At 45.8% G+C, this 19247-nt stretch overlaps 1 protein-coding gene across 1 annotated transcript in view; it reads right to left on the bottom strand.

The window, feature by feature from the left end:
- Nucleotides 1–1925: 1925 nt before the first annotated feature.
- The window catches only part of SCD (stearoyl-CoA desaturase), a 23432-nt gene continuing 6110 nt past the window's right edge, over nucleotides 1926–19247 (bottom strand). The window contains exons 3-6 of the mRNA XM_019502518.1: nucleotides 8735–8865; nucleotides 5657–5862; nucleotides 3821–4053; nucleotides 1926–2915 (exon numbers count right to left, since the gene is read on the bottom strand). Of these exons, the coding sequence (XP_019358063.1) occupies nucleotides 2716–2915; nucleotides 3821–4053; nucleotides 5657–5862; nucleotides 8735–8865 (770 nt within the window). The 3' untranslated portion in view covers nucleotides 1926–2715. The remainder of the gene's footprint in view (nucleotides 2916–3820; nucleotides 4054–5656; nucleotides 5863–8734; nucleotides 8866–19247) is intronic.

A 19247-nucleotide genomic window follows, 5' to 3' on the forward strand; every position in this document is an offset into this window, starting at 1 on the left:
AAAAAAAAAAAAAAAAAAAAAACCAAATCTTACAATAGTTGTCAATGCTTCAATGTATATTGAAGATTTAAGGCATCCAAAGATATTTGCCAATATACCCACAAAGTGGCTGAGCAAACATCAGGACAGTTTGGTTACTTCTACTTGGCTTTGATCTCACATCAGGATATTTAGACCTGATCAAGGATCTGGGAATTTCAAAGGAACCCCGAATCAAAAAAGCCTGCTTATTTCTGAGAAGAGGTTAGACACTGCAGTATGTCATGGCACATGAATGTGCTCTAGGTTATGTCACACAACATGTTAAGATCTTGAGGTGAAGGGAGGGAAAATGCTGGATGGGCAAATTCATCCTTGGTGTAGAATCCAGGGACTTCAATGGGATTTAGACCTGGAAGAAGCTGGCCCAGGGTTGTTAAATGACTTTTTTTCTATACAGTAGGATAAAATTATAGTCATAGCCATCTTCATTCCAACATTTTATATAATAGCAAGAGCTCTCTGCTGACCCCAGTATTTGGGCTTTGCTATGCACATTACTGGCTTCTACCACCTTTGAGACATGCAGAGGAGAGAATGGAGCCTGCCCTTGAAGACCCACTTCTCCGAATTTTGCTTTGCGGATATGCAACATGCCTCCACACCAGACCAAATGCAAGAGGGCTTAAGGTCCTCAGCCCCACCTCCAAGAAGCATCCAGAACTGTCCATTTTCTTCAGCCCTTGGCAACTCTCTGCACTATTGCTTGGATGCGTTTGAGCAGAAAATACTATCACCACTAACAGAAACAAACTGGGTGCAGTCTCGTGAAGACCTTCCGAGGGAACAGGATCCCAACACACCAATCCCATCCCAGACAGCTACAACTGTTCTGGACATAGCATGCAGGAGGATTTTAAACACACCTCTCAATCATCTGTTCACAAATGTTGCAGGTCCTCAGGTAGCGCAACTGGCATTTAATCAATCAGTTTTTTAAGACTCCATTATAAGATGCCATTAAGAAGTGAGAAATGTGCTTGCCATGACAAGGAATGAGGACAATGGACACACCCTATCATGCTTTCAGGTCCTACCTGGGATTAAGAATGGCTCAGCAGACAGCAACACTGCCAGAGACATTCATATCTCGGAGATGTATGGGAACAGTGTAGATGACTAACAATGAGGAGATGCTTCAGCAAATAGATGCACGTGTCAGCAACAGTTGCTCTAGTGCTTCCCACCAAAGTCAGGGCTCCCTCCCAACCCCCACTAGCAGAAATCAGGATCTGATGGGCAGTGTTCTTAATTTGTGCCCAAATCACTTTCAGAGGAGCTGAGAGAGTTGATCATAACCCCCTAAAGTACCCTGCTGCACTTTTAAGCAGGAAAGCTCTTCAGACCCAAGTCCATGCCTGGTCTACAGATACAGTGCAGTACTCCCAGCCTGCCTTGCTTTCTAGATGGCCTGTGAGGGGAAGGGGTCAGGAATGGCCTGGAAATGTGATATCATTTCCCTTTCTCTTGTTTTATCCCTCTCTGTGCTGCCTGGTTTGGTGTTGGTTTCTATCCAGAACTTGTTAGTTGACTGTGTGAGTCTCATACAGATAAATACAGCTCTCCCCTGCCTCTCTGGAGTATCTTTTTGCTTCCTCCTTGGTTACTGGAGGGATGTGAGCACATCAGCTGCACCCTGATCCTTTAACATGTAAAGCAGCTTAAAACAGCAATGAAGCTTTGGTTTGCATCCTTCCAGCCTCTTGATTTAGGAAGAGTTCCTTTTCCTGGCAAAAATGTACCAGTGGTCTGGCTCTGTAACTTCCAAAAACTTTCCCAGCCAAGTACATTTCAAGGCATTGAAAAACATGTCCCTTGCCTACTCCCCAGATGTCCCTCTCCAGTTTTTTGAAGTAGGCAGCTTGGAGTCTGGTATTTGCTTTTTTTGTGTGTTCAAGGCAAGTGGAGCATAGAGATGCTTCAGGCCAGTGAAAGGGGAGAGACTGTGATACTACAGCAAGGCAGATGACTCTCCCCAGTCTGGCCTGGGCAATGTTCTATAGCCAAATAGTACACTTGCCTGCATCCCTCCAGATGAGAGCTTTAAGGGGTCTCCTCTCCAGGCCCAGCCACAACTTCCCTCAGCTTCCTCAAATGAAAGTAGGGCCAATGTTTGGGAGATAACATTGTGCCAGCAAGGAAAGGTGAGGGGGCTGCCATGCCCCATAGAAAGCAGCTTTATTAGACCAAGAGTCAACAGCCATGAGAAGGTCAGAGAAACAGAGGCTGGAGAGGGAGAGTTTTTGGGAAAAGAGAGTCACTGACTTTGGCTCAAGTCTTTAGCTGGTTGGTACAGATCTCTTGCAACTCATGCTACACAGCCAGCTTACATGATATTCCCTAGGCTACTTTCTATCAGCTCACTGCCAGGGATACACAAAAAATTAAAGGATGGAAGAGTCAGAGGGGGAAAGGAAAAGAGAGATCTTATTAGAGACAGACAAAAGAAGAAAGAAGAGGGAGAGAGGTGGTTTAGCATTATAAAAAGCAAAGTTATAGGTCTTAAAATACATAATTGAAAACACAGTGTGGGAGTGGGTTAAAATCATTATCATCATCATAAGCAACCTGGTAGCATTATTCAGTAGTTAGTAAAACAGAACATTAAACCTTTGTCCAGCTCATTTAGGGGGGAAATAAAGGAGGGAAGAAAAGTGGCAGGAGAGAAATGGGCAGTCAGCCAGTCTTGTGGCTCCCATCTCCAGTCCGAATCTTCCGAGCCAGGATGACTTCCTTGGACACCATCTTGCAGTCGCTGGCCAGACCCAGGAAGCACATAAGATCGATAAAGGCTGTTGTAAAGTTGTAGTGCCAGCCAAATTCACTCGCGGAATAGTCAAAGGGGAAGGTGTGGTGGTAATTGTGGAACCCTTCTCCTGAAATAGAATATCAGGAAAGAGACATTGCAAACATCCAAACCAGGCTTTGAATTCCCTCAAAGCATTGTGCCCCCAAAATCTCTGTTGAAAAACACATTGTGCTTTCCTTGACTCTTTCCACTACAAGCCCCAGCCTCCACCCACTGAAGTCCATAGGCTTGTTGTCCACCAAAATCCATGGGGGATCTTCTTTTGGACTTTGCTGGGAACAAAACCCAGCTCTGTGTTAAGTTAGTGCCATGTATACTATGGAGTTGCCTACACTGAGGGTTTTCAGGGAAATCTCCCAGCTTTTGGCCTCTCCCCAGCACATTTCCATTAGTGGAAGCACCAGTGAAATCTGGGTTCAAGCAATTTTGGCACTATGCTCTCTACTCCATACTCTGAGTAGGGTCAGAAAATGCTATGGTGTGGATGCTCTCCACTTCAGCATCCCCACTATCCCACTACTGATGGTGTTAGCAAAGATGCTCTGGTGACAGATTCCAAGCAAGTGAAGGCATCAGAGAGCAACAGGGCAGAAGCATCTCCATCAATCAGGTTGGCATGGAAATCAGCTGTTGTATAAGGGGTGGCAATCAGAGGTGGAGTAAGCTGGGATTACTCAGTACAGTTCCACTGACTTCTATGCAGTTATACTACTCTAAATCAGCTGAGAATCTGGCCTATTGTAACTGGTCACTTCCCACAGCCCAAAACTCCATTTCTTTAGGTTTATAATTGGATACAATGTTCCCCTTCCCATCTTCTCCCAAACTCATACACTATTACTGAATCCCATAAAGCAGCTCCTGCGTTGCACTCCAGAAACAGCTACATTTCAGCAGTGAATGAAGCAGGTTTTAATTGTATTAGTCAGTTTTTCAGGTGCTTCAGAATCTAAAAAGGCATCACATATTCACCTAAGGCTCCCAAGACGACAAAGTGATTCTCCCGCGGGTTGATGTTTTGATCATAGGGCCGGTTGCCAAACATATGGGCCGCACTGTTGACTAACCAGGCGGCATTGAGCACTACAGCGTAGCGCAGGATAGCAGGAATGAAGTAGCTGATGACCAAGGATTCCCCCCAGAAATACCAGGGTACTATGGTGGGCACCAAGAAGCACATGATCACCACTGAAGGCTTGTAGTACCTGCCAAGAAAGAGAAGGGAGGGAGACAGTGAGTGGGAAGGAGGGTTCACTAGGGGAAGGTGTAAGGGTTCTGAACAGGCCAAATCCACACAAGGGTCAGTATTTAGGAAGGGAGGAGAAATGCTAATTGCAATGACACTAAGAAAGTTAAACACAGAAATATTCTACCTTTGACCCCACTATTTTCCCTGCACCAGGGGAAGACAAACAAACAAACAAACAAACAAAAACAAACAAACAAGTCAGGGAGTGGGTGCATAAAATTAGGGGGAGAAATTGGGCCCAGAGGAAGAGGCCAGGGCCCCAAGTGGTAGATGGCATGGGAATGTAGGTATACAAGAAGGTGTACAAGAAAAAGGATGCTGGAATTTAGGCCTAGCTGTCTAGTGTCTGTCCTAGGCCCAGGGTAAGACTGCATCCCTGGCAGGCTGTAGAGACAATAGTGGCAGGGAAGCAACTGCACTGCAGCCGTGGTGTACCCAGTCTGTCCTGAGCTGACTTTACAGCCCTTCCCTTCTCCCTCCAAAAAAGAAGGTTTAATGTATTTATGTATATATTCAACTGCAGTTAGATGGAAACTTTCCATCATGGACTTCTGCACAGATTCACAAAGTAGGGACCAGGTATTGCAAACACAAAGGTCAGCAACCTATAGCCCACCAGCCAGATCTAGCCTGCAAAGCATTTTGATCTGGCCCATGGATATGCAGCTTCAGCAGCATTTGAAGGTGGAGGGGCTCTGCCTGTGCTGTACTGCAGCTGGGTGCCTGAGACTTCGGCAGACGAGGATCTCTGCACAGTGCCACAGCTGGGTGTCTGGCACTTCAGCCGAGAGGTGCTCTACCTGCGCCATGCTGTAAATTAGGTGGCAGAGGCTCTGGGGAAGAGAGAGCTCTTTCTGTGCTGCACTAAAGCTGGGTAGCAGGGAGAAGCAGCCAAGTCCTAAACTTTGCCCACATCTTACCAAAGTTGGGTCGTTCCACACCCCACTACATACCCCTCCACTACTGGGTACATTGCTGACCCCTGCTGAAACGCATGCTTTTGAAAGCTGATTATATAGTTTCATATGTGTAGATGTGTCAAATGTGGGGCCCACATAGTTGCTCTATCTGGTCCACTATGGAAGTAGCGGAGCAGGGCCCGCTTCAGAACTCTGGACCCTTTGGCCCCCGCTGGCCATTGCCATGGGTGGCGAGCTTGGCTCTCTGCCATCACTGCCCCCAAGATTACTGCCACCACTGGCAGATCCCCTCCTGCTGCTAGCAGACCCCTGCCCTCAGACTTCTTGCTGCTATTGCCACCAGACCCTTCAATGCCTACAGACCCCTCTCTACTACCAGACCTGCCACTGCTGCCATAGTGGCCACAGTGGCCAACCCCATGCCCTAGGTTGAATATAGCCTGTGAGGAGTCCTACAGTCCAGATCTGGCCCAAGGGCCTGGGTGAGTTTGACTCCCCTGCTATAGGGGATTCCAGTGAAGGCTGGTTTTGGCTTATAACGACACATGATGGGTCTGAGTCCCTTTGGCTCCCAGCATATCTGAGTAGAGTAGGAAAGCTAAGCCTCCCCCTTCACTGCACAAGCACCCCACAGCTCACCTCCTCTGGAACATAACCACTTTGTCAGCCCTCAGGTCAGACAGGTCTAGTTTCTTGCCCTTTTCAATGACATCAGGATGTTTGCGCACTAGCAGCCAGCCAATGTGGGAGAAGAAGAAGCCACGGCTGGCATTGTGAGGGTCTGCGTCTGTCTCAGAAAACTTGTGGTGAACACGGTGATCTCGGGCCCACTCGTAGATGTCATTCTGGAATGAATGTGGGCAGAAGACTTACAAAATCAGCAATGCACAGAGTTAGGGCCAAATTTGCTTAAAGCATTTCTATGTCTACAGATAGACATCTAGTGGGATTTACAAAGCTGCCTACACAGATCAGGCATCTAGATCCAACTGATTTCAAAGTTCACATCATTTACTTCAAAGCAACAACAACAACAACAACAACAACAACAACAACCACCCCCAAAAAACAAACAAACTTGGCTCCAGTTCAAGAAGAGACACATTTTTGCTTTAAACATTTTGATTTTTTCCTTTATGTTGATTCCCTTTTTCAACCTCATCTTTTAAATCAATCCACTTCAGGCCTTGATTTCCTTTTTCTCCTCTGCATTTCCAAACCTGACTGGTCAGTTTAAGCAGACAGTGGCATGTGTGTGCTAGGCAACAAACATGTTCAAAAATGAAAGATTTTGGTTTGGGAATGGAAATAAATAATTCTGAGAATTATTAAAAATGAAATACCACCTTCATAGAAAGAAAATTCTGTTGAACATAAATCAGAACAAAACCAGCTTGGAAAATGTTAAAATATTAATAACTTTATTAAGTAAGGTATATTTTTTCCAAACTAATCATAATAATAAAAATATCTGTATTTACATTACTGACTTTATAAAAAGATCTCAAAGTACTTTGAAAAGCTAGGTAAATATCCTCCCATCCTACAGATGGATAACAATAGCATTATTCAGGCACATTTATGGCAACCATCACTGCAATATCCTTAGCCTCATATGTACATGGGATTTTTCCTCAATACCCCCTACAAATTAGGTATGCAGCATTATCATTCCTATTTTAGAGATGGGAAAAGTGTGATAAAGAGAAAAGGCAGGTAGAGTCCATACTGATTTCTTAGGTGCCTCCACTGAGGTGTTGCAGTTCCTAAAAAGTTAGGACCCTTGCAGTAGGAGGGCGATTCAAAGAAACAGGCTTCAGTTCTCTGGCTCCCTATATCAATGGGAAGAACTGGGTGCCCCTTAAGGGCAACTCAGAGAGCCTGGATGCTGGGTGGGGAGCTGCTTCAGGCTAGTCAGTAGGGAACACTGAGTCTATGAATGTCTCCCAACTCAGGCCCTGCCTTGGAGCTCAGATGCTTGAGTCAGGCTCATACCTTAGGCACCTCTAGGTCCCTCAGGATGCAGAGCACCAAGTCTGCTCCAAAGGGAAGGCACTTACTGAGTGCCAGTAAAGATGCCTCTGCTGTCACCCATATTTTGCATAATAACTTAAGAATGAGAACACTTGACCAGAATATGAGTGACCTGGACTTCAAGGTCCTCCACAGCCTGACCGGGTTCAAACTTTCTAAGAGCAGGCCTAAACCACCAGCAGAGTTTGGGTAGGGGCACCCCTCACCTATCCTCCTCAAGTTAAGCCACTGTGCAGACACAAAGCAGTCACAGATTCACAGAAGTTTAGGGCTGGGAGGGGCCTCGTGAGATCATTGGGTCCATGAGGCCAGAGAAATATCAAAGACAAAGATGGAGCCCTATCTGTAACTTAAAGGTTAAGGCACTCAGCTGGGAAGGGGGAGTTTTTGGGTGTCTGTCTTTGTCTTCAGGATTACTTCCAGGTTTTACCCAACTAATGTCTAAGCAATCCAGACAGCAGGGACTGGAATCTGTCTCTTCCATCCCATGTGATTTCCCTAATCTTTCCTCACCCCCTTGAGAAACCATCTTGCACCAGAAAACACCAAATCTAATGTCCATTGGTACTCAGACTTAATTAGCTGCTTCCTGGGCACATCGGAATTACCAAATTAGACCGCACCCAATGTTCAGCTAATCCACTGACTCATCTCCAAGTGTGGCACCAGAACAAACTGCTCGAGATGAGATGTAAGAGAACCCCACAACAAATTACTCAGTGGGAGGCAAAACATGGGAGAACAATGCTTGTTGACATTGTTCAGAAAAATTCATTACAATCAAAGCTGCCAGGAAACTACTATTTTTTTTTTTGGAAAAAGCTGATTTCTTGAAACTGAAAATTTTCTTGGAGAGTACCCAGTTTTGACAAAAAGTTTGTCAGGGAAGTTCTCAGGTCCAAAATGGAATTTCTGGAGTGGAGAGAGACCTACTCCAAGATGGTCTAGTGGTTAGAGCATTTGCCTGTACTGTGGAAGACACTCACCTGTGTCATAATGTTCAAGTCTCTTCTTCAAAGAATATTTGACTGTTGATTTAAAGTGGGGCAGCTCTAACAGGAGAGACTGGGAGAAACCTACTTCAGAATAGCCTGGTGGTCAAGGCACTCACCTAAAATGCTGGAGAACAACAGCAGAGACATCAACCCAATCGATCAGGTGAATGTCCTAACCAAGTTACTAGTTATCCTTGGGTATTGCTTCCTCTTGGTTTTTTGAGAAAATTTAGAAAGGCTTTGGTTTCATCCAGATGAGGAATAGGAATTTTTTTAATCTTCAAAAGTTGAACAATTCAGAAACACAGTTTTTTTTTAACCTGCTCTATTACAGCACTCCAAGTCTTGATGAACAAGAGTCCATTTGGTTAGGATACACAATGCAGTGCCTCAAACACAACCAGTAACTGGGTAAAGAGAAAAAACAGTCAGATCCCATAAAATTCTTGTCCTGAGCCACAGGTCTTCCTTTGCTTTCTACCCGTGATAGAGCACCACTCACAGCATCTTTTGTGACAACAGTCTAAGCACTTTCTTATTCCAGTAAAGTATGACTTGTGTTTTGGATCAGGTGATCCAATATGAGAAAAGCACCTGCTTTTAAGATGCTGCCCTATTGTATGCGTGTCTACAGCTTTGGGCTCCAATGATTCTTTCTAAAGGCTGGCAACATGCGAGAGAGTCTTACCTGGAAGGCCATGGAGTTGGAAATAGCCAGGAAGACTCTGAGGGGCCAAGTTGCTTTGTAGGACCGATGACTCCAGAGGCGGTGCGCTCCAGCGGTTACCCCCAAGGCACTCACCACAAAACAAATGATACCTGGACAAAAAAAGAGGGGAAAAAGAAAAAAAAAAGTGAGTTGCCCAGGTGCAGAGCCTCTGTTGGTTCGACAGAAGAGAACACCCTCTTTCACAGTTTATACAGGCAAGACAGAAACTTGCCAAGATCCATAATTATAGGAATTAGGCAGGAAATGACACATGAGGTCTCACTGAATCCTTTATATATACCCTCTAATCTAGTTTTAAATAATTATGATAATTGCTGAAATAGGAAGGCTGGTCTTGCAGTTACCACAGCGCACTGGGACTCCAAATAAATCAGTTCTAATCCCAGCAGTGTCGCATACTTCCTGGGTGACAGGAAAAGTCAATTTAGCTCCTCGTGTGAAAGGCAAGAATTATAATAACAATGCAGCCCTCCCTAGTAAGGGCATTAAAAAGGTTATATTTATTAGCATGTTGTATTTTCATATACTGTGGTACAGGAACCATAGAAAATAGGGATGGAAGAGAACTTTGAGACAGGTGATCCAATCCATTCCCCAACCTTAAGGCAGGATCGACCCTACCTAATCCATTCCAGACAAATGTTTGTCTGCCCTGCTCAGGTATTTGTTTAACCTGCTCCGGAAGAAGAAAGAATTGTCATTTCCAATACTGCCCCATGCAATGATTCCATAGTCTGACAGGCCTTGCTCTTCTGATAATCAGGATAAAGTCTCTTCTTCATTAATTCTATCCTGTTATCCGTCATTAAGCCTCTTGTGCATTTATACCCTGTGGGAGATGATCTTTTCCCACATTGTTACTCTGGAAACTATCTATCGCTTTAGCACTTAATCTTATCTGATATTTATGCCTATTGCCTGTCCCACTCCAGCACATCTCAGCACACAACATAGTATCCATGTTATCTGCGACAGAATCTGGCAGTTGTTTTTAAACTATCAAAGGAAATAAAGCAGACACAGGCTCATTTTCTCTCAACATCTTTTAAATACCCCAGCAGGGGAAAACTGGGAGAAATGGCTGTCCAACCAAGCCCTATATTTCAGCTTCTTCATAAACCCCAAACTATTTCAACCTGCTCTGTCCCTGCCTCTGAATCCTCCCTTCTGCTCAGCCCTTTGATCCATCACAGTAGGTAATTCTAAACCCAACAATCACTTCCAAGTCTTGCACAAAAGAGCTTATTGATGGATAAGATCAGAAAAGTTACCAATTTGATTTTTTTTCCCCTCCTGCCTTTTGCCCAGGGCTTGCTAAGGAATTAGCCAAGTGGAATGCCATTCATAAGGGAAATAGAAACATTAGGATAAAAATGCCCTTCTTTCTCTCAGGCATACATCACTATCTGTTTGTGAACATTTCTGTCCCAAACCATCATCCTGCCAATTTAATTTAGTCCTGGAGCAACTGGCCCTAAAGCTAGACTGGTATCTTCTCATTTGAGTGTTGGGAATTAGCTGAGAACTGCAACCTAGACCTGCACTTGAAAAACAAACAACTATGAAAGAAGGAAGAGCTGAATACTTTGACAAAAGAAGCAAGGTCCTTTGCTATCCTACCTTTCCACTTATGCAATCATCAGCCTAAAGATAATGGAGACTGCACTCACATACATCAAAATAATTTATGTTTGCTCAGTGTTCTGGAGGAAGGTAAACTTCACCTCCCAATATCCCCTGTGGGAAACTTCCTCCTTAGTAAAAATTCACTGATCTCCGCAGATGTGAATGAGCAGGAATCATGCGTTGGTTTGGTAATGCCTAACAGCCAGTTAACTTGCCTTTAACCAACCCTGCCTTGAATGCCAGCAAAGTGCATTGTGCTAGCAGTTATTAAGATAAAGAATGACAAGTGTAGTTATCCTGCACATTTTAAAAGATTTGCTGGATTTGAGACACGCCCATGTGTTTTCATGCTGGTCTTTAGTTCAAACTGATCAATGGCTAAGCTATTAGTCTCTCAATACTGCTTCCTCAGTATTTCAAAGATCTTTTTCTTTCCAGCCTCACAGCCAAATCTGTTTTCAGGCTCAGGTTCTGCCTCAGTTGATATAACTTTCTCCTCTGGCTTGTAAAATACATCTCACTCAGCTCTCTACAAGACACCACCACAACAGTTATCTTCCTTGTCTGTTGAGCTGATCACATCTCTCCCCTCTTCAAATTTCTCTATTGGCTGCCCCATCCACTCCTGAAGGTAAGCTTCCAGTCACTTTCTCCTGCATCTGCATCAATGTGAAGATTCATGCCACTAGGGTAAAATCAGAAATCTGCTGGAAGAGGGAGACATCAAGAGGCAAGGTAAGCCTCTAGCAGAAAATAACACAAGATGATGAGCAATGTTTATAGAGATGTCCCCCTCGGCCACAAAGCTCCAACTTGGACTTTCCAAAAATGGTGAAGAGAGGAAGGAAGGGAGGTGTTTGGACCTGGGGCTTTGCTTCTGGTCTGTATTTGGTTTGCTGACAGGAAAACACCATGTTGGACTCCCTGGTGATCTTCTTAAGCACTTCTCAGAGGCCAAGGTCTGGCTCAAACTATTCAGAAAAGATTTTCCTGTGTTTTAAATCCTGCCTTACTTGTCTTTCCTGAAAGCCATCAAAAGGTGTGGGGCTTAGTCTTGTCTTTGAAAAAGCACCTGAATGCTTGGCTTTTGTTTGTGGAAGTGCTTGGATATGCAAAGCTGGGTCAGGAGCTGGGCCTCTGCCAGGAAGCTCTTGGTATTTCCTCTTTCTGACAGGAGCATGACTCACTGCATTTTGACAGGTTGCTGGATCCTACTAGAATTAGACAGGAACAAAAAAGTGAGAATGTTCAATCAAGCATATCCACCCTCTCAGCATCAGGGTGAGAGGGCGGCTTTTGGCTGGCTCTGTTTTCTAGAGCCCTAGTATAAGCATGAAAAGGAGCAAGAAGAGAGGGTTGGAGAGTGTGAGGCTTCTGAGAAATAGGGAAATCACTAGCATCCTTGTAGGCATCTGGACACAAGGTACTACGTGAACATTTTATTGACACTAGATCACAAGGTGCAGCTTCCTACCCATTTATACCTCAACAGGCTTATTGACTTGTTCACAGTCACACAGCCTGTCTATGACAGAGCTAAGAGTAGAACTCAGAAGTCCAGTTCACCTATTTAACCACAAGACCATATGCTCTCTACTAGTGACTATGTGATTAAATGGCATCCTGGACCAGCAAACAAGGCACAGATCCAGATCAGATCATTTTTAGGGGTACGTCACATTGTGCAAGGAGACAGTGTCTTGGACACTAAATGGGATGGTAGGATCTTCATTCAACTTTAATGGCAATCAAAAACAAATGAGCCCTATTTCTAGCCCTGAACACGGGCCTGAGAAAATGAGAGCCAGCTCTCATTGGTGCTGTTATTTTGTGGATAAAGTACTGCAAAAAGCCAACAGAATAATGGAGGGTCTCAGGGAACCCCAGCTACACAAGAAGCAAGCCAGGTTTGCGTCTCTGACACAAACCCCCACTATAAGATGGGAATAGACCATGTCCCAGGGGAAGAGATGGATGAACAGCAGACAAATACAGGAAGGGGAAGAACACAAGGGAAATGGGCAGTGCTGAGACTTAGGCAGAAGAGAGCACAAGTGTCCCTGCTGGGTTTAGCCCATGTCCTGGAGCCAGGTCTTGTAAATCCAGCTCTCTTGCCAACTCACTGCACAGCCTCAGGCAGGAGCCCAAGGCTGAAATTTGGAAGTCTTGGGTGCCCAACATCCTGGAACTGATTTTTCAAAGACGTTGAGTACCTGCAGCTCACACTTACTTCAGCTGGAGCTGTGTGACCCCAGCTTACTACACCAGGCATGACTGTGACTACACCCTTGTATCCCCCAACCTGATTCCACCTGCTGCAACTCATCTTACAAGAAGATTGTAAGCTCTTTGGGGTGGAGATCTCTTTGCATTCTGTGTGTGTAGCATTTAGCAATAAAGGGTCCTGTGCAACCATTAGTCACAAAGGTAGGAGTAGCAGCAGTAATAATGCGGTTGATGATGAGGATGCTGCTGAGATGATGTTATAAATAGTTTGACAGGTGGAAGCCAGAAACCTACAGCTGGATAGACTGGCGGACCCAGCAAACCAGACATTCCCCTGGTTTTCAGAAGGCATCAGGACCATGGGTGCAAAAAGCTCTCATGCATTGGCTTAGCAGTGGGGTAAACATCTGGCAGAAAAGGAAGATCCATTCTCCAAATATGAGAAACTAAGAATGAAAACATGGAGAGGAAAGGCTGAAGGCAATTGTCCCAGGCACCTTGGGAACTCTGCCCAGAACATACTGAAGGGCAAACCCCTTGGCTTGGATGTGGCCATCAATGTTCAGAACATGCAGAAAGCTGTTGTTTTGGATGCATTTTCCATATCTCAACTTCAACATGTGTCCTGTGTATGCACAGGTTTCAGTAAGGGAAGAAGAGTGTTTAGAAGGACTGACTATAGGAAAAACTAAACCCTGACATCTCTGTCCAGAAATACCCTAACTTCTTTTCTCAACTGGATAGAGAGAAACTAGCACCATGCTAATTAAGTCTGCCGAGAATACCATATTGGGAGGTGTGGCCAATAGCCCAGAGGACAGAGCAACAAGGGACCATCTGGAGTGAGTAGGTAATATGGGAATAGATCCCTGGGTGCTGTGCAGCTGGTTTGTACTGCAATGCTGGGGTTTTTGAGCTACAAGTGCTGCCTAAATGCCCCAAGAAAGACTGCCTCACAGTAAGGGTGTGGCATCATAGACATGAGTAAGCCTCATCTTCTTCCTGCTACTGGCTGTGCTGAAAGCAGAAGGCCTTGTCTGGACACAATGTACCATGCTGCTCTGCCAACTCTGGGTGGCATTTACAGCCCATTATGGCCATGGCAGGTCTAAGTGAGTTAGCGCAACCTTCAGGATGCTTTACTACAGGAGGACTGCAGGGGTGAAAAATCCCCCAGGATCAAGGGAGTGGGAATAGGAGCTTTACACCACCTTTTCATACCACCCTTCCTGATTTGTGTGGTTTGCATAAGAGTTAAGTTTCAAGTGCTGGTGAGGAGACCAATCAACACAGCGTTAAGTACTCTGAGAAGCTAGGCAGCTCCAGCTAGAGCTGAGGAAGCTCCTTAGCTGGTATGCTTAATTGGCCAGGGCTCCAGACTTAAGGCAGCTGCACAACATATCTTACTCCTGAAGCAGAAGTGCAGGGTCAGGAAACTGCCTGGACTCCGCTTCCTGCCTCAGCTTTGTCCCCCAAGCCTATCTGGCTGCCCTTCATATCCTGGACTCTCCATCTCCTGGTCTCCAACCCCATCCTGATCACTGTTTCTGGATTTTGGTCCCCAAGTTGGACACTGCAGTTCCTGGCCTCTGGCTCAGTCTGGATTCTGCCTCAACTCAGATGTCAGCTCCATTCCCCCCCCTGCACATTACCGTCTGTGCCTCAGCCCCAACAAGACTGCAGCTGGCCCACAACCACAACATCAAACAAGATTTGGCTTTGGGAAATAAAAGTAGGAAGTTTGAGGTGGAGAGTAAGCATCTGAGGACAATGGGAAAAAAAAGACATACAGGAAGCAACAATACTGAGAGACCAAAGGGAAGTGCTAGCCCCTGCACTGGGGAGACTTCCCTGTGCCTACAATACAGTTCTGTGCAACTAAAGAGAAAGAGATCAGGGATGAAACTTGGACCAGGCTGGAACTCAGAAGGGCAAGCAGCAATGGAGGAAGGGTGGGGGGACACAATGTAGGCTGCTTACAGCTGTAAAAAAACCCCAAACAACACCCCCCAACGGCGCTTTACTTCAAACTCTGTGTGCCCCTGCACTGAGGCCAGCACATGCCTAAAAGAGGTATCATGTTAGTTTGATCTGGTTCATCCAATGTCTGTATAGATTGGGTGCTTCAGTGGGGCTTTTTTGTGTTTTTAATTACTAGCTGATTGAATCGACTATTAGATAAAGGTGCCAAAAAGCCCTGCTGAAACATGCAATTTATACAGGTGCTGCAGAGCTGGGTTGAACTAACCTGCTGTTACTTCTGGTAAAATGCATTTCCTGCCCCCTGCCACATCTGTCAGCAGCCTAAGTGATGATTAAAGAGAAGTTAGTATGCAGAGCCTGGCAAATGAAAATGAGAGGGGACATAACCAGAATGTTGCCTGATCTCTGCAGGGTGACAGGGTGTGACCATCGAGGACACAGGGTGGACAGGGCTGAAGTAAAAACAGCTTCTTATAAAAATGCAATGCTCAATAGTCCTAAGCCCTGCAGTGCACAATAGTGTTATTGTCAAGGGTGCTCTGCGCCATGACTAATGCAGATATTCTGAAGAAGGTGATGGGAGGAAGCGGGGGGGAGGGGGCGCTCCAAAGAGTAAGGAAGGAAGAGTCAGTGTTTGCCTATGGCTTGGCAAACCTGCTTTACCACAGGTGTTCTGAGAGGCTTTAAAGTGATCATAATTTTGCTTCGTTCCCCTATCTATAAAATGTGGATGGTAGTACCTTCTGCACTCATAATAAGGCAATGAGCTAGTAAGAGTTACAGGGGCCAGAAGCTTACCTAGGAAACAAAACTATGAAGGTAAGCAAATGAAAAGACTAGGAGATATTTCTGGGCAGCCAGATCTGTGGAAATGCAGAGAAACTTGCAAACCAGATGGGATGACTCATTGGGAAACTGACTGTTGGGAAGAATCCTGCCTGGGTCCCAGGATGTCAGGCAAGATGATCTACCTGGTCTTTTTCCAATGTAAACATCTGTCATTCAAGAGACAGAAAACAGGTAGAGCCTCCCCTCTCCATCCTTGGACTCCACACTCCAGTCACACTCATTCAGGCCAGCTTCTGAAAGAGCAAACGCAGTGGAGCTATGCCAGTTGGCAGCTGCTTAGGATCTGGCACTTTGTGCTTATTCAACACCTGTCACTCCCAAACAGTCAGACTATATATTGACAGGAACTGTTCAGCCACTTCCAGAGAGGGGTTGAAGACTGGCCATTGACACTTGCACCCGGTCAGAGGTAAGATGGATTTAAGCCAAGAAAGTGAGCACAAGCTCCTGACTCAGTGGAAGTGTCAATGGGACCTCCAATGTCCATGCTTGGCAAAGAAGTAAGGAAGAAGTCCCAAAAAGTCACACAGAACAGGACTTAGTTGTCACAACAGGCAGATAAGCAGAGCCGACTGCTGGGATTGACATACATGGGGCATCTAGGTTAAGTGCATATCTACCTGGCAAAAGGAAGTCATAGGTACATGTCTAGGTGCAAGCTTCACTGACCTAGAACAGTTAACACGGGCAATGAAGGTGCAGTTATGTGCTAGTAAGTGGCATGTACATCAAGGTCTCTGGAGGGTTTGCATTGTGGTGGTTAGGGCATGCTAGCAGCCATGCTACCGCATCTTCATTGCTCTTGGGTAAAGCTGTACTTGTGGGTAAAGCCAGCATCAGTATGTTAGCACCTGTTACCCCCTCACCCTTTACCGTTCTTTGTAGGCAAGGATCTCAGAGCACCCAGGAGCTCATGTGTTTAGCACAAACTCTGCTAAACAGAGTTGAAAAACATTGGGTTTGAAAAACAAAGCAAAATGTTCTGGGAGAACTGTCCTGTGGGGTTCCCCAGGGCATTGCACCAGAGCACGAACAGAGCACGTTTCAGGGCAGGTAGCCCTGCTTCTTGGCCAGTCTACAAGATCCCAAAAACAAAGCTTTCTGCCACACCAAGCAGTACTGAAGGCCTTGAAACATTCCCCCAAGGATGTGTTGATGCTACATGTTCCAGCCAGCAGTGCTGGGTCCTGGGGCAATCTGCAGAGATCCTAACATATCTGGCATGCAGAGGAAGATGCTGTTCTTGGACCATGCCAGCTTCCCAGGGTAAGGCTCTTTTGAAAATGCTCTGCCATGTGAATGTCAGCTTTCTGAGCACTGCTAGCTTTCTAGGGAGCAAATCAGGGCCTTTATTACCTAGATCCACCCCTTGCATTTGAACCCTGCCTATACCTTTAAATCCGGGTTATCCTACCAGCCTCTGACTGAGGTCCAGAGGGATCACAAAGAAGGGGACAGAGAAACCAGAGGCATATGGAAATCCAAGGAGGTAACAGTTATACCTCCTACATCCAGCCTGCCCCTGAAAAGAACCATCTCTTCCCTGGTCCAGCCATGATGCCCCAGCCTCTATCCCAGTGGTCCTCAATATTTTTAGACTCTAGGCATTCCTCTTTAGACTCAAGCCACCGCTTGGAAAAATATGCCAGCTCTTGGCTCTCACTTGTTTCTTGCTTACATAAAAATAATGGAGAAATTCTTCTGTTGCAAAGACTGTGACATCTGGATCATTTTGATATTCTGGATTCCTATATGAAATCTCTGGGTTTATCTTGTGAATCATGCATAGGTGTTTGCACACCTGACAGTGCTAATATTGTGCAGCACCCTTAATCTCACATCACCCCAGGGTGCTGTGGCACCATGGTTGAGAATCATTGCCTTGAACCATTCCAAACTCCAAGCAGCTTGGATGATGCTGTCCAGCGGCGAAACAGCTGCAGAGGAGCACCAGCTGGGCAATGACATGAAGGGACAGCAAAGCAAGATCTTGCAGCCAGATCTCTCAGGGAACTGTCCAATTGTCTGGTTTGTCAAGTGGGCCCAGCCAAACACTCTTAATACACAGGGTCTGGCTTTGCCTTTGCTCCCAGCAGTGCAAATCCAGAGTAACACTACTGCAGTCAATGGGATTGCTCTGGTGCAATTCAAGCTCAAGTGAGACCTGGAGTCTCTGGTATAAATTGCTCCAGTCCACTAGTCAGAGGCTGAAAACTTTGCAGAAGTCTCATGGTAGAGACATTTTCAGATCAAGCCCAGATCCTGGCTGGGCTTCAGCTGATTCAAGGAAAGGTTTGCTTCCAGCACTGAGCAGCGGCTGTGAGAGAGCACAGTGGAGCTGATCCCATCAGGGTGGCTCACTTGTCAATGACAGCCTCTGGCTATACAAGGTGCAGCCTAATGAAGCTTGGCAGGTTTGCTCAAGTGTTAGGCTCACTGTTTTTATCTGTACATTCAGGGAAGCAATAAAAGAATTAACCTCCAAGTCAACTCCACCTTGCAGCTTCAACCGTTCCTTTTCCCCTCTCTCATGAGAGGATACTACTTGTGTCCAACAACTTGATTCCCTGGCATTTCCTATTAAGAACATAGCATCTGATGAAGTGAGCTTTTGTTAGCTACAGCTTATGTATGTCTGATTCACTTAGCCTGTAAGGTGCATCTCTACCTGCGAGAACAGGGAAGTTTATATTGCCCTTGGGGAATGACTCTTTCCAATTTGGCTGACTATTGTTTTCCTCCTTCTGATTCAACTGCATGTAGTGTTCTTCTTTACATGCCCTCCTAACATCCAGTTAATATCCTCTCTCCTGGTTCTAACAGGGTATGTTATATTGCAGTGCCTTGTCCCTGAGTTTTACCCCAGAACTGGCTGCATTTCATCTACTGTCTGTTTCCATGCCTACAGGACTAGGCTTTCAAAATTGTGGTACTATCACTGTCATAAGTGCTCCATACATGTCATCATGGGAGATGCTGGGAGAAGAAAGTTCAATGCTAGGCTCTGCCTGGGGGTGCTGAGTTATTTGAAAATCTGGGAAGGGGAAGTATTTTGGGACACCGGTTAACATTGCAAAGAGACCATCCTCTGAGCTCACTCTGTGCTGGACACCCATCTATTCCAAAGGGATTTCTCATTCTCATCCACAGCCTACAGTACTACTCTCATACCAGATCAGCCTGGGGCTGACTTCACACTACACACAGCTTGATCCCCAGTTCTCTAAAGCCTTCAGCCTCTCATCCTAAAGAGTCATTGCCATGGTACATATCCCCTAGCTAGTCCACACATGGGTGAGTGCCAGCAGCAGCCTGTGCTCTGGGTGACACCATGGTAGAATGAAAATGTGGCTGACAGGTCCACCTCCTGTGCCTGCAGCTGGTAGTAGCCACCTGTATGATGTGCTACTTGCTGTTTACCAGGACTCGGATCCTACTGACTTAATCCTCCCTGAAACCAACCCATTCTGACACCTCTGTAAGCTTCAGGCATGTTGCACTGCATTCCCAGTCCTCCCATCTCTCCTCGTGAACCTCTGCAGCTCAGCTCAACCATCCATGGATTTGCAGGCCATCTGACTCAGAAATAGGGCAGCCTGTTACCAAGTGGATGGGGAAGCAAGAAATCCCAGATGGATGCTTGCAAACAATGCTCTGATCCCTAACGCAGCAGGGAACCCCTGGCCCAGTTGTGACCCGGTTGCTTAAGAAAGTGGGAGAGAAGGTGAATATTGATGTGGGAGGGAGCTCCTTCCAGAGGGGCTTGGGAGTTTCCTGCTTCCATGTG

The sequence above is a fragment of the Gavialis gangeticus genome, unplaced genomic scaffold (genome assembly GCF_001723915.1).
Source record: "Gavialis gangeticus isolate Ggan-Ray unplaced genomic scaffold, GavGan_comp1, whole genome shotgun sequence".
Taxonomy (NCBI): Eukaryota; Metazoa; Chordata; order Crocodylia; family Gavialidae; genus Gavialis; species Gavialis gangeticus.